Genomic DNA, 15,473 nt, shown 5'->3' with positions numbered 1-15,473 from the left:
ATCAGCAAAGCTCCCTCCCCCTAATGAATAGCCTTGGTTATCTGAGGGACAGAAAGGGCAGTGTGGCTGCCAGGGAGGTGGGCGCCCATGCACCTCTCTCCCAGCACCCCCCATGCAGGGCCTTGGGGTGCCACGAGGGGCAAGGGCCCCAGGGCCCAAAGCTTCCCACGATGAATACCTTCTTCCTGCAAGTGGCATCTCTTTGGGAAGATCCTCCAAGGGCTGGGAGAAGCCGGCGGGAGGCAAAGCTGCCTGGGCCGCAAGCTGGCTCAGAGGGAGCTCCCAGACCTGGCTGATCCGCGGGCCCCTGGGGGGGGGGTAGGGGGGTGCGGTGGGAAGGGCGCTGCTATGAAACCTCTGGCCACTTCTCCCCACCCCAAGGTGGCCTGGTCTCTCCCTGAACCTCAGAGGGGAGGCCAGGAGGGGACCTGGGAGCTTTCTCAACATTTCGTTCATGCACTCTCCACTCGTGGGGCTCCCGACGTGGGCCAGGCCCTGACTCAGCCACACCCAGTGTGTTCAAATCCAGCCACCAGAGAAGGGACCCAAGCAGCAGAGGGACGGGGTAAGTCACTGCACTGGCTGGCCTGGGTGCAGGGAGGTGCATGGGAGAGAGAGGGATGGAGGGGAGGCAGGGGGGAGGGTTCAAAGGAAAGGGGAGAAAAGGCTGCCCAGTGACCACATGTCAAAGGTGCTGGACACCGAGGAGCAAAACCCGGAGCCGAGCCCGTTCCGCTGTCAGAAAGAGACTGGAGGCTGACACGGGGTCTCAGACCGGCTGCAGGAGGTGTGAGCGCCTGCAGGGGCCTGGCGAGGGCTGGGCGGGGTGGGCAGGGCTGCAGGAGGCAGGCAGTCCAGGGTGGCCAGACCTGCTTGTTTCCTGTTGTTTGTTTTTTAATATATTTTTATTGATTTCAGAGGGGAAGGGAGAGGGGGAGAGAGATAGACACATCAATGATGATAGAGAAATCATTGATCAGCTGCCTTCTGCATGCCCCACACTGGGGATCAGGCCTGCAACCTGGGCATGTGCCCTGACTAGGAATTGAACCGTGGCCTCCTGGTTCACAGGTCCACGCTCAACCACTGAGCCGCGCCAGCTGGGCAGACCTGCGTGTTTTCCAGAAGAAGGTAAAAATCCACACGGTGAATAGTTTCTGACCTAGTGATGGCAACAAATGCAAAAATCAAACAAGCGGCACGCAGGCTCAAGGACACACACCTGTGAGTCACCAGCTTTAGAGCTTGGAGTGAAGGCAGGTAAATAAAACAGGTGATTGGCCCGGGATGCGCACGGGCGCGTGGGCTGGGCAGGAGAGGACTTCCGGAAAGAGAGCGTATGGCACAGAATGTTGAAGGCAGGACACAAGGAGCGGGCAGCAGGGTCCGAACTGGGGAGAAGACCCCTCCCCGCCCCTTCGGCAGGGCCCGGCCGGGCTCCCCTTGCCTGACTCTCAGGCTGGGACGGAGGCACAGCCCGGGGAGCCTGTCCCCCTGTGCTCCTGGTCTAATGGAATTGGAATGGGAGCCGTGGCGTCCGCCAGACTCTGCAGGGAACCCCCTGGACAAGTCACATGGGCTGCTGGGGTAGAGGGTTCCCGGGCTGTCAAACAGGACTGACAGGAGGGTCACGCCCCATGGCAGGAATGCACCCGAAGGCGCTGCAGGGAGCTCAGGGCTCACTTGGAGACACACCACCCTCTCCCCAGCCCCTCCCTCTGCCCAGGCAGCTGTCCTTCCTGGCGGCCACTCTCTAAGGCCAAGTGTGCAAGGCCCATGCTTCCGCCTTCCGGGAAACGCAGCTCCGCCTGCTGCTCAGGGAGAACGGTCCTCCCCCCACCCCCCCGCCCCAAGGCCAAGGGTGGCCCTTGTGAACTATGCTCCCCAACAGGTACTGATCGGAACAGGGACACCCATGACAGGATCCACGCAGCCCCGCACCCCACTGCACGTCGCCCCGAGTTACTGGGTTTTCCGGCAGCAGGAAAGCCAGCGCCCAGGACAGCAATTCCGGGCGCAGCGAGTCATGACTCTCAGTGCAGCTGCCTCTTTAATTACACTTCCCTCCAGGAGGGCTGGGCTGGGCAGGGCAGGGCCGAGCTGCTGGGGAGGGGACCCAGCACCCCTGGGAACTCTGCCTGGGAATGTGGTCCCCAAAAGGAAGGGGAGCATTCTTCCCCCACTCACGGGGCATTGAGGAAGCCAGGAGGAGGAGAAGAAGGAGGAGGAGGGGGAGATGCGGGTGATGGTACAGGATCCCTGGGCAGGGGCCTGAGGCCAAATGTGGGGCGGAGACAGGCCCTGCCTTCAGCTCCTGCTTCTCCTGAAGGGAGAACATCTACCCTTCTCCCCCCTCCTCCCTGGCCCAGGCCTCACTGCTCCTGGCTGGATCAGCGGTTTCCGCTCTATACAGCCCCAGGCCAGCTTTCGAAACCCCAGTGGGATTCCATCACTCCCTGCCTAAAGCCTGCAATGGCTCCCTAGTGCCCTCAGGCTGGAGGGGAGTGGCCCAGCACCAGGTGCCCAAACCCCATTCCTGCAAGCTGTTGTCTTCTCTCTCCCACATCTAATCTGCCAGCAAGTCTGTGGACTCTCCAACCTGTCCTGCTGGAGGCTGCCTGGCCTCCCCCCAGCCAGGCCATGCACACACCTCCCAGGTCCCCACCCAGGCCATGCACACGCCTCCCAGGTCCCCCCACCCAGGCCATGCACACGCCACAGGAGCCGGAGGGGCTGCCACAGCCTCCCCCCACCCAGGCCATGCACACGCCTCCCAGGTCCCCCACCCAGGCCATGCACACGCCTCCCAGGTCCCCCACCCAGGCCATGCACATGCCTCCCAGGTCCCCCACCCAGGCCATGCACACGCCTCCCAGGTCCCCCACCCAGGCCATGCACACGCCTCCCAGGTCCCCCACCCGGGCCATGCACAGCACTGCAGGAGCCAGAAGGGCTGCTTCCAAATGCTACTCAGATCCAGCCACTTCGCTCCCTGAAACCAGTGCATCCCGCCTTGTGTAGAATAAAACCGAAACTCCTCACTGGGTGAGCAAAGCCCCGCATGAAACTGCCCGTCATCGCACCCACAACTCCCTCCTCGTCCTCCTCCCTCCAGAGCCACAGTGGCTCCCTGTTCCCTGCCTGGAAAGCTGGGCTCACGCTGCCCCCTTCCCATCAGCCTTGGGTGCACGGTCCCTGCTCCCGTGAGGCCCTCTCTGGCCACTGCATGCAGAGGAGCTCCCCCTCCGCTCCCCCCTCGCCCCATTTTAACGCTTTGTGGCATGTGCCGTGTCTTATCTCTTTCTTGTCCGTGCGCTAATTGAGGACTTGCCTTCCCTCTGCACTGCTGGGCTGGGAGGGGGCGATGCCTTCAGCACCTCGCCCGGGCAGGCACGTGCCCCGGGGCCAGTCCATATTTCTGGAACGAATGACTGTTTGCGTTTCCGACGCCTGGCAGAGTGCCTGCCACGGTGCACTTGGCTACTCAGCTGGGGGAGTGCAGGCAAAGCCCTTTGGGGCCAATGCCCCCCCCCCCCCCCGTGCCAGCCTCTGGGACGGTGGCCAGCCAGGGCCCCATCAGAGCCCCACCCCCAGCACACAGCCGACCCTCTACGACCCTCTACGTCGAGTCTAAGCTGAGCTCCACTTTCCTGGAGTGACATTACCATAAGACGCCGCCAGGCCACCCATCCCGCTGAGGTCCTGTGAGCCCCGTTCCCGGGGGGGTCTGGGCACCGTGCGTGCGGGAGCCCCGTCCCTGCCGCACGAGGAGGCGCCACGTGCTCGGACCGGCCCCGAGCAGCCAACCAAGGAAAGCTGCAGGTCAGCACTTCCCGGGGCTTGCTGCTTTGACATTAAAACGTTCACAAAGAGCAGTGACATCATCACACCATGCTTCCCGTCTGCGGAGGAGGCCTCACACCTGTTCCTGGCGCTCGGCCGGCACCGGGGTGTGCCCTGGCGCAGCGAACCTGCCCGCACCTGCGTTCGGCCAACGCGGGGCCAGAGCCTGATCACGAGCACTCCGACTGCCGGAGCCCACTCTCTCCACAGCCCGCTCCTCGTGGGCTTTCAGAGGCCCTGCCACCGACGTCATGGCGGCAACGAACGTCCAGTCCCCAGCTGTCCCCGTAACTGCACCTGTGGCTTTAATGCCGCCCCTCCCCCGCTCCGGGACCCCAAGGTCACACAATGCAAAGAGCTGCCCTGGCTCCCGACTGGGACGCCATCATCCAGGAGGTTCCTTTAGTCTCTGGTGGGTTTTAAGGACCCTGAGGCTGCCCTGCCCCCCATCCAATTACCCCACAGGTGACGCTGTGTCCCCACTGCCTCCTACAGGGGGCCCACATGACATCACGTCCATGCCTGGTGGCTTTCTGGCTAACCCGGCGTGTGTTAACTAGCGTCCACCTTTCCCCTTCTTTCCCCCTCTTAACAGTCCGTTGCTTTCAGTGTTGGATGTTCCGACGGCCGTCGGCGGCCGGGCCGTTTGGACCCCTCGGTCTGCATCCTTGCTCCTGGGACGGGATGTCCCAGTCACGCTCGGTTACTCTCCACTGCCCCGCACCTGCGTGCTTGGCCCGGAGATGCATTTCGGACTCTGACTTCCAGAACCACCCTACAAAAGCAAGCATTTGTGCTGTTTTAAGCAACACGCCGGCCCACGAGAGACGCTGGCACCCAGCAGCGCATGTTCACTCGTTAGCTCTATCCCCTAAGGCACAACGATTCCGGAATTATTCCCCCAAGAGCACTGTCCACACGTCTACTAGATACACGCCGAGACAGGCTCCTGTCCTTCCTTCCTTCCAGGCCTTGGACTACGTGCTGCCATGCCTCGAGTTTCGTATTTGTGAGGTTTTACCTGATGCGATCCTGGAGGCGTGACTGTGGAGTCCAAGGGCAAATGCAGCTGTGACTGTGCAGCGATTCCCCAACTTCCCGCCGCTGGGCTCCGGGATCCCTTTACTAATTAGGATCTCATCCTGCCTTTCCGCCTGGTGTGAGAGCTGCTCCCCACGGGAACACGACGAGAGCGGGATCATGTGGTTTCGGCATTCTGCACTCGGAGACGTGAGCGGCGGTAGCTCAGGGGCGCTTTAATGTGCATCTTCAGTAACGCTCTCGACCTCCTGTGCCCACACTCAGCCCTGGACCAAGGCTCTGGCCGTGCGGACAAGCCGGGGTCTCATCCTGAAGGGGGTAAGCTGGGCACCCCCAAAGGGTGAAGGGGTATGCAGCCTCACGGTGTCCCCCCACTCTGGCACCTGGGACGGAGGACAGCTCTGCGTGCCTGGAGCAGCCTCAGAAGCCTGCCCCTCCCGTTTCTGGACTGCGAGGGCTCCCTGCCGCCCTCAGCAAGCAAAAGCAACCTTCTGCCTTTTGTTCCGCCGACCGACCGAGGACGAGCTACCAGGCTCCCGCCCCGGCGCCAGGCGCTCCCTCCACGGTGCTCGGAGCAGGAGGCCCAGGGTGCCCGGGAGGGGGGCGCTACTACCTGGGATCTCTTTCTCCCGAGTCAGCCCCCGCTTGTCCCACGGCAGGCTCCTGGGACCTAGAAAGAAGTCTTCAGAGACTCAGGCATTGTGCCTCCAGCCCTCCCTGCCATTACACGGCCCCCCAATCCTGGCTGGCCCTGTGCCTGCCGCCCCTTCAAGGTCTCAGGGTGCTAGAACAGTATTTGGCCTCAGAGGGGATGTGTGGGGAGCCCTGTCCCATCCCTCCCAAGCCTGCCTAACCCTACCCAACGGCTGCATTTTAGGGGCTCAGAGAAACGTCGGTGTAGCGGACAGGTGTTTGGTCTTTCTGGTGTGACAGTTAGGAGTGCAGGATCCTACAGAATGGGCTGGGGTGTGGACCATCACCAACGAGCCATGGGTACCGGCAGGTTCCTTCCACCCTTGGGCCTCCGTGAACCCACGTGTGAAGTTGGGGCGGGACAGGGAGGGGAGCTCTTGGCTTGTGTGGCCGAGACCAGCCTCGAAGCCTTCATTCCCTGGCACAACTTCCGGGGCCTGGGCAGGAACCCACACCGATCCTGGGGCCGCTGAGTGACACCCGAGAACCCTGTGCCTTCAAACCCAGATGCGTTCCTCCCCCTCCTCTCGTTCCCATTCTCTCCCTCCTTCTCTAAAGCCACGGCTGCCCCCGATTATATGCCAAGAACAGAGGTTTGAAAACCAGTCTTGGCTTCAAAACCCACTGGCCGGGAGACCTTAGAAAAATCCTAACCGCACCTCATTTGGTAGATGGGGAAGCGGAGGCTGATAAACACTAGCCAGCTCTAACAACGGTCGTTGGGAGGGTCGATGAGCTCACGCAGGCCGGGCAATGAGGGGCGTGCCCAGCGAGGTCCATGCCCTACATGAACGCCAGCTGAGAGACTGCTGCTCAAAAGCGAGTCCCTGTGTGTATGAGGCTTCCCGGATAGGAAGAGAGGGTGGAGGACAGCTCTGGGCTCTTCACATGCTTCCAAACTAAGTATCACATGTGTGGGGGGAGTCCTGGTGGGCGTCGGTGTATATTCGACCAGACCAGTCTTTCGGTTTTTCTCAGGACACATGGAAGGTCACTGTGGTTAGAACATTAACACAGAGTGAGAATTAGACCCAAAGCGACGAAGGAAACGCCGGGAGGGCACCTGTGTGGGAGGCGGCGGGAAGGGTGAGGGGACTGAACCAGCTGCCTTTCCAGCTCCTGGAGTCAAGGACGAGAGTGAAAATCCCCGGGTGAGGATGAGCGGAGAGGACATTAGTCACTCAGGTATTCAACCTATAAAAAGCAAAGGCGTCAACAGGAGAATGGGACGCAATGGTTGTCAGTCGCCAGGAACCCCAGGCCCGAGGGCAGATTTGGATCTGAGTCTATATAACATGCTCACTGGGGTGGATCCCTATTACCTGCGGCTTAGAAACCCCGACTCCCGGTGTATCCACCGCCTTGCAGAGGGGACGCAGGGGCTGGCTGGAAAAGCACTTACGCAATTTATCAAGGCAGTCTAAGAGGTTGACAATGGGGGAAATTAGAGATGAAATTTTGCCACTTTTCTGTAAATCTCAAACTACCCCCAAAGAAAACATGCATCATTATTATTTTTTTTTTAAAAAGTTCGTGGTCCTTTTTTGGGACTCCAGTGGCCGCGTGAAGCGGCTCACCTGCTGGAGACTCGTGCCCAGAAGCTGCAACAGAACAGCCACGATTCTGGACGCTTCCTCCCCCGGACTATCCATTATTTTCCAACGGGATCCAATGTAGAGTCTAAAAAGCTTTCACGGGGGATCTGTTAACTATTTAAAGCTGCCAACAGTATATTAGGAACATGTTCTGTCTGTAGAGTTCAAACTCCCTGGAAGCTTCCACTGATCTAGGATTTACCGGCTACGATTCTTCCACATCATGGCTGTGGGTCAGAGTGGCTGGCTTGCAGGGTGAGGGGGCCCCTGCAGCAGCGGCCAGGGCCTTCCGGCTGGATCTGGGGGCCTACGGTCGTTTTGTGTGTATGACTTGTTGGAGGAGGGCACATAAATTCAGTCCAAGGGGAAGGAGTCAGACAGAGAATGTGGGAAGGGACACAGGAAACATTAAGCTGCTTTTCAAACCCATTCAGCGCTGTGGAGACAAGGGTGTGTGTGTGAGAAGGCAGGTGGGCAGAGCCCTCCCAGCATCGATGACGCATCATTCCGTTGGGGCCCACTCGGCACCGTCTGCAGGCCTGGTTACGTCGGTAAAGGCAGCCAGGCCAGGGCCACACCTGCTGGGACATAAAGACACTGCTGTCCCCTCCTGCCCAGGGCCCGAGACAGGCTCTGCTCCCTCGAACTCTTTGAAGCAGGAGTATCTGTGGAAGATTCCTATCTACAGGCCTGGCTGGCCATAAAAAAAAAAAAAAAAATAGTACTCAGCCAGTTTATACTGAATGTGTTGTGGGTTCCAGGCGTGTCACGGGATCTGGGCAGGGCCTGGGTCCGGTCTGCCTCTGAATGATCTGAGCCCCAGGCGTGGGCTCCCGCGTGGGTAGGTTTTCAGGGAGCATTTGTTGAAGGAGCAAATTAAATAATGAGGCTCCGTTCCTCCCGGAGCTCCGTCTAGGGCAGGTGACTCATTCCGCGGCGGGGAAAAGGCTCCCACGGGCCCGATTCCTTCTGCTAAAGAGAGAAACTTGGGCATCGGCTCCTCTCTCCCACACGAAAGGATCATCTGCTTCGCTCAGATAACAAGGCCGGCTCTGTGCTGGCGGCCGTGCCCTGCAGGAGCCCGGCCAGGGACAAGCCTGATGGGACACACCCCCCCCCTCCCGGTGTGCCGAGTCCTGAGGGAGGCCAGCCGCGAGGGCTGTGAGGGACAGGGAACAGGGGCCCTTACTAGTTCCCTCCTCCTGCTGTAACCATGTCCACAGGTTTAGGAGCTTAAAACAATACAAACGTATTATCTTACGGCTCTGGAGGGCGGGGTCCGGGATGGGTCTCACTGGGTTAAGTTCAAGGGGTGGGCAGGGCTATGTCCTCCTGGAGGCTCCTGGGAGAATCTGTTCTCTTGCCTTCTGCAGCTTCTAGAGGAGCTGCCCACCTGCAGCTTAAAACTTTTTCCTTGCGGGAAGGAAATATGTCGGCACTTGGGAGATCTGCGCCACCCAGTGAGCCAGTATTTTCCGAGTGACCAATGTTAGATGCTCAAAAACCCCGCGTGGGCACAAAATTCATCCAAAGTGCAAATGAGACGGGTGGCTCTGGCCACTGTAACAGGTCACAAAAACAAGGCTGCGGATTCCACACCGCGGCGAGCGCACCTCTAAGCAACGGCCACTTGGTGAGTGTCAGTGTGGCACCAAAGAAAAATACCCACGGTTCTCTAAGAAGGCGATTAACACGCTCCCTCTCCCACCTGTGTGTGTGTGAGGCCAGATTCCCAGCCAAGGCAACAAGTCACCGTTACGGACAGCAGCAGCCGTCAGCAGTCTGTCACGAAGTCAGACGTCAAGAAGTTTTGTAAAAAATTTATATTTCTGTAAAAATACAAAACAATGCTGCCTTTCTCACTGAAATCTATTGGTTGGGGGGAAATCATTATTTTTCATAAAACATAATTGTTATTCATGTTAACATGTGATGGGCTTGTTACTGTTATTTGACAATAAATTACTGAAGGTTCAAACATGCTTTCTCTTTCTTAAAGTTGAATTTATTGGGGTAACACACTGGTTAATAAAATTATGCAGGTTTCAGGTATACAATTCTAGAATGCATCATCTGGTTGTACTGTGTGTTCACCACCCCAAGTCAAGCTTCCTTGCCTCACCCTTTATCCCTCTTTCCCTCCCACCCGCTCTGTCCTCTGGCAACCACCATACTGTTGTCTGTGCAGACATGTTTTCAGTTTTAGTTTCTAAAATAGGAAATAAGGATAGATCTGAACCATATCAACAAAAGCTCTTTGGGGTCCGCAATTGTGTAAGATCATAACACAGCCCAGAAAGCAGAAAGTGTGAGAAAATAAACAGATCTATAAACACAGATCTTTGGCCTAGTGCAGTGGTCGGCAAACTCATGAGTCAACCGAGCCAAATATCAACAGGACAACGATTGAAATTTCTTTTGAGAGTCAAATTTTTTAAACTTAAACTTCTTCTAACGCCTCTTCTTCAAAATAGACTTGCCCAGGCCGTGGTATTTTGTGGAAGAGCCACACTCAAGGGGCCAAAGAGCCGCATGTGGCTCACGAGCCGCAGTTTGCCGACCACGGGCCTAGTGTTATATAACGGCAAACACGAAAAGAAAAAAGTGGAAATGACTTAAATGTCCAATAATAGGGAAGTGGCTAAATAAACGATGGTGCCTCCATTTGGTAGAACATTAAGTAGTCATTAAAAATTACGTTTTCCAAGAGTATTTATTGTTGTGGGAAAATGCTCAACACATTCAACATGCCATTAAGTGATTAAAAAAGGGAAGATGCACCCTAGTGGGTCTGCTCAGTGAACAGAGCGTCAGCCCACAGACCGAAGGGTCCCAGGTTCGATTCCGGTCAAGGGCATGTATCTTGGTGGCAGGCTCGATCCCTAGCCCTGGTCGGGGTGCATACAGAAGACAACCAATCGATGTCTCTCTCTCACATAAAGGTTTCTCTCTCTCTCTCTCTATCTCTCTCTCCTCCTCCTCCCTCCCTTCCACTCTCTCTAGAAATCTATGGAAAATATCCTCTGGTGAGGATTAACAACAACAAAAATAGTAATAAAAATTAAAAAGGGAAGAAGCAAATTTTCATGATCATCATTTCCATAGTGCCTTGATTACTGGGGAAATCAGTGACGGAGGGGGGCTGGGGAAATCAACAGATACCCCAAGGGGTCCCAGGGTACAAGCTTACCACATGTGTGAAGCTGGGGTCATGCAGGGACTTGGTTATTTACATACGTGTACATACATACATACATACGCACACACACACACCCTTCTTTCCTAGACCATCACTCACTGCTTCTGCCTGTAAAACTCACAGGGAGATCAAAATCCTAAGCCAAACATTCCCAGACTCATCCCCACAGAAACAAAGGAACCTTCAAATACCATTCTCCCCAAGCTAGATTCGTTCTGTTGCTTTGATTTTGGAAACATGTGCTGACATTTTGGGTGTCTGAGTTCCTAATCCTGATGTGCTGGAAAATTCGGGTCGGGGGACCGCCAGGGGGGACCTGCCAGGCATCTTTGGGGGCTCTGCGTGTTTCCGCCGCGGGGACACCGGATGGTTGTTAACGAGTGTCGCCCAACATCTGCCGCCGACTTGGCTGGTGCATTTATTCTCGCTCTCCTCATTATGGGCATGTAAATCCCTTTTCATGCCCTGCCTCCTTCTGCCCACATCTGTCTGCAATTTACTCACCACGTGCTGTGGCTGGGGAGGAAGCATCCTATTTAAGACCGTGCGGAATGCCAGGCAGGATGCTCGAACGGCTGAAGGTGCCCAGGCACTGCTTTTCAGGAACACGGCGCGCCCTGAGCTCAGATGGGCACGAGGCCTCTAAGGTCTGGGCCACCCCTGGTGGGAATCGGGAGACCACATCTCCAAGCAGATCCCCGAGGTCTGCCAAAGGCCCCTCGCGTGCGATAATCACTAAGTATTTGCACTAATGGCTCCAGGCACTGGGCCAACCACTTGATATCTCATTTAATCCTCACAACAACCCTCTGGAGGAGCTACTTTTATTAGCCCCAATTACAAGAAAAGCAGGTATTGCTACTGTTACCCTCAGTAAGGGGAACTATGGTTCAGAGAGGTCAAGGAATTTGCCCAAGGTCACAGAGCCAGTAAGCGGAGGAGCTGGGTGGGATTCAAGCCCAGATCTGATCCCAGAGCCTCCTGTCCCCGTTACCCCATCTCTCTTGTCCAGGCTGACTTCCGCCCCAGACAGAAGACACGGTGTGGGGTGTAGTGGGAGAAGTTTCCGGAAAAGCCCTGTATACACTTGGCCAATTACTTAACCTCCCTGAGCTTCAATCGGTGTCTCCATCTGTAAAGGGGGGTTCCCACCTCCTAGCAGGACTGGGGTGAGTGGTAGATGAAGCGCTGAGAACGCTTCATCTTGATGAAGCGTTCCTTCAGGGAACGCTGACAAGTCCTCGCTGATGAGACCTTGGTGGTAGGTAAGAAATCCCCGCACAGAGTTTAGGAAGGAGCGAGCGCAGTGCCGTCCCCTTCACAGACGTCGCGTCCTTTAGTTCACCGCCACCGTCTCAGGTTTGGAGAGGGCGGCTGTCTGTCCCGGAGCTGGGGGTGGGTCCCTGAGCCTCTGCTCACTCCCGTCAGCTCCTTTGGGCCCGGGGGACAGCTGAGAGGTTTTTCCACTCCCCACAGGTCCTGAGGGCAGACACGGGTGAGAACTCCTTCCCTGGCCAAGGACAGGGAGGGCAGGTTTACGGTCCCGGCAATAAATACTTGGCAAAGGTGGTTGAGATGGCTGCTTCCTGAGAGAGTCCTGACTGTCCTCAGGTTCTCAACGAAGCCTGGCTGAGGCCAGAGGACCTCAGCTCCCACCACCGGGGCTTAAGGCACCTCCTGGGCGTGTCGGTGGGATGGGGCCTGTCCTGGGCAGGGGAGTGGGAAGCTGGGAGGGAGGGAGGCGCGTGCAGATCGGCCTGGACGCTGGAAGGTTGCCCACAGAGAGCATGCGTGCTTGGCACCCGACTTCCCGGCCATGCAGCGCCAGCTGGACCATGACACAGGCCACCTGCCCACCACGGCCCGAGGAGACCACCCAGACGCTGTCTCAGTGACCCCGCGGGAAATCAGCCCCAGCAGAGAAGGGGCTCCCTGCCTAAGAGCCATTTGTTTTGCTGAAAGAACGCATACGTTCGGCGCTGAAACATCTGGGTAAGGAGTCAGCCTCGAGGACGTTTTCCCAGACGCCCCCGGGGGACGGTCGGTGGGGTGGGTGCTGGACGCACAGCCGGCCTGGCCCGTGTGCGGGTGCTTGCTGCTCACCGCTCCCCCCTGGTCAGGGAGACCCGCAATGACAGAGCCCACTAACTGCCCAGCAAAATCCACTCCCCTCCCCCAACCCTCCTTAGCCGTCCAGCTGGAAATGACACGGCCCAGCAGTCCCCGCAGCCCGCCTCCAGACCCGTGCTGCTGGAGGGAACCTCTGGCCCTCAGTTCTGGCTTTCCCTGGGTCTCTCCCAGGTTGGGGAGCAGAGATGCCCACCGCCCTGAACGGCTCCTCAGGTGGTTAGAAGAGACAAATAGATCCGTGAAGTCCCTCTTTTGGGGTTTCTGCTACAGCAGCCCGAAATCAATCTAAGTAATTAACCTGCTTTGGCTTCAAAAATAAAGTCCTCGGAGAGTATTTATGGTTCTAGTAACTGGGAAGTGGAGAGCACGCTGCGCGTTTTATTGCCTTGTCTTCCCCCAGGAGAAAGGGAGACACCTGGGGAGCACAAGAGGATCGAGGCAGACCCCCCCCCCCCCCCCAACCCTGGCCCCTCTCTCCCCCAGTGCCGCATGCGGAGAGCCCTGTGTGGGGAGGGCTTCCCCTTTCCTCAAACACCTTGAGACCCCTCCCCCCCGCAGAGTGCGGCAGGGGCTCCTAGAGAGACGGGCACGCAGCTGCTGCATCCCCGGCAGCTCCAGGGAGAGCAGGCTGACCACGTGGGCCCACGGGTCCCCTCGTTTCCTACAGCAGCTGCTGGCCAGGGTCCCTCCTGGCAAGAGACCACCTGGGCACCGACGCCACATCTCTCCCAACTCCTCCACCTGCCCAGGGCTGGAGGCTGCCCCGCTCAAAGGACCTCCAGGCAACTCGAGAGGAGGACCGAGCCCCGCCTGGGAGGGCCACGATGGTGAGTGCAGTGCAGGGGACTGGCCCGCCTCCAGCAGAGAGCCCAGCCCACAGGCGCACCGTCCAGGGAGGGGAGGTGCTGGCAAAGAGGAGACCCACTGCTGGGTCAGCACCTGGGTCAGCAAAGATGCCCACCCACCTGCCATACACGCTTCGGGGGAAGCCGCCCCACGACCGGCCAGGACGGGGAACCGCGGTGGTCACAGCGGGAGGAAGGGATGACCTATGTGCCCAGTCCTGCGAGAGGCAGCTTTCCACCCCAACAGGCACAGGGCAGCCGCGGCTGGGGGTCCGGGCACTGGGACCCCGATTCCACGTCACTCCCCCCGCAGAGGCTGGACCCCGGTTCCCCAGAGCCCCTGTGGCCTGCGCCCCAGCCCCAGGCGCGGGAAGGAGGGGCCACGCCGCCTGGTCACTCACCCTGCAAGGCCTCTTTGGCTCTGGCCAGCTCCTGCTCCTTCTGGGCCAGCTGCACCCTGAGCTCCGTGGCCGAGAGGACCTCGGCCGACTTGCCGCCCTGCGACTCCTCCAGGTCCTTCGTCAGCATCTCCTTCATCTGCCGGAGCAGGTGCACTTCCTCCTGCAGCCGGGACACCTCTTCCCGCAGCAGCCCTAGGGGAGAGGCACGGGTTAGAGGACGGGCCGGCCCCTCTTTCTGGGGACAGCTCCGAGGTGCTTGGGCTTTTCCTGTTTGCTCTGCCTTCCGGGCCTTTCCTCCGTGTGAGCAAACAGAAACCCCCAAAGCCACTACCTATCCCAAAGGACCAGGATCCGGTCCTGGGCCCACCCCCAGCCTGCAGAGCGCTCCTGGTGGGACCCCCACACCCCACACACTCTCTGGGGCTCCACAGCCGCTGTCATGGCACCGAGAGCGTCCACGCCCGTGGCCGGCGCCCTCCCCCTCCAAGGGAGGAGCACGAGGGGCCTGAGCGGGCGGGAGCCAGCAGCGCGCACAGGGGAGCCGAAGAGGCGTGATCGCACTGAATCCCACCAACACCTCCCGAGGCAGGTGCTGTCCGAGCCCCCACCTCACAGGTTAGGAAGTCGAGGCTCCATAGATGAAACAGCTCCAGGAGGTCACAGTTAGCAGGCAGCAGAGCTGGGATTTGAACCCGGGCCTGGCCGGCTCCAGGGCCTGAGCCCCCAGCCTGACATTCGGGAAACCGCCCTAACAAGGCTCACGCAACACGTCTCATAAAACACCTCGCCCTCAGGAGCCCTGAAGACACAGGGCACGGGCACAAGTACCCGAGGGTGCAGGAAAACGGGTTCTTCTTTTTTTTTTTTAATATATTTTATTGACTTTTTACAGAGAGGAAGAGAGAGGGATAGAGAGTTAGAAACATCGATGAGAGAGAAACATCAATCAGCTGCCTCTTGCACACCCCCTACTGGGGATGTGCCCACAACCAAGGTACATGCCCTTGACCGGAATCGAACCTGGGACCCTTGAGTCCGAAGGCTGACGCTCTATCCACTGAGCCAAACCGGTTTCGGTGGAAAACGGGTTCTTAGGAGCAGGACCCACGGCAGCACCGTGGCGGAGGGTCTGCGGCACCAGAACCCAACCCTATAGGCCGAGTGCCCAGAACGAGACCCAGGGGCGCAGCACCCTCGGCGGGAGCTGGGGCGGTCCCAGGTGCACCTTCGTCCCGCAGGAGCCCTAAGCCGGCTCAGGCCTGCGGGCCGACCCACACCCACCCGCGGGCTGCTGCCCGGAGCCGGAGACCCCACGCCGCAGGGGCGCTGCACGCAGGGTGAGCGGCCGCACTGGGCGGCACGCACCTCGGCAACACTAACCCGGAACAGAGCGCACACGCGTGGCCACAATGCTCACCTCACGGGCCAAAGGAGGTTCTGGCCCTTGTAGCAGGCCCGGGCACCCAGCCTCCGCCTACACCACGCCGCACTCAGCCATCGCTCTGTCCCCTTCCCAGCCTCCGCCACCCTGGCCCCCGCTCTGCAACGTGCCAGACGCTTCCAGCACCCGGAGCACCCTCTCCCTTTCTTCCTGGGGTGCCTCCTCGCCGTGAGGCAGGCCCCAGCACCCCCTCGGAGGGGTGTCTCTCACCAGCCCGTCTCACTGCCAGGGCGTCGGGGTGCAGTCCCCGCCTATGACACAGTTTTCATGTTCCTGGGCCTCCGG

At 58.8% G+C, this 15,473-nt stretch overlaps 1 protein-coding gene across 2 annotated transcripts in view; it reads right to left on the bottom strand.

Moving 5' to 3' along the window:
• The window catches only part of KAZN (kazrin, periplakin interacting protein), a 346,099-nt gene that overhangs the window by 66,956 nt on the left and 263,670 nt on the right, over positions 1-15,473 (bottom strand). For both annotated transcript variants that reach the window (XM_054720722.1, XM_054720724.1), the window contains exon 2: positions 13,748-13,939. In XM_054720722.1, the coding sequence (XP_054576697.1) occupies positions 13,748-13,939 (192 nt within the window). The remainder of the gene's footprint in view (positions 1-13,747; positions 13,940-15,473) is intronic.

The sequence above is a fragment of the Eptesicus fuscus genome, chromosome 9, assembly GCF_027574615.1.
Source record: "Eptesicus fuscus isolate TK198812 chromosome 9, DD_ASM_mEF_20220401, whole genome shotgun sequence".
NCBI classification, from domain to species: Eukaryota; Metazoa; Chordata; class Mammalia; order Chiroptera; family Vespertilionidae; genus Eptesicus; species Eptesicus fuscus.
This window is presented reverse-complemented; position numbering and strand designations above follow the sequence as displayed.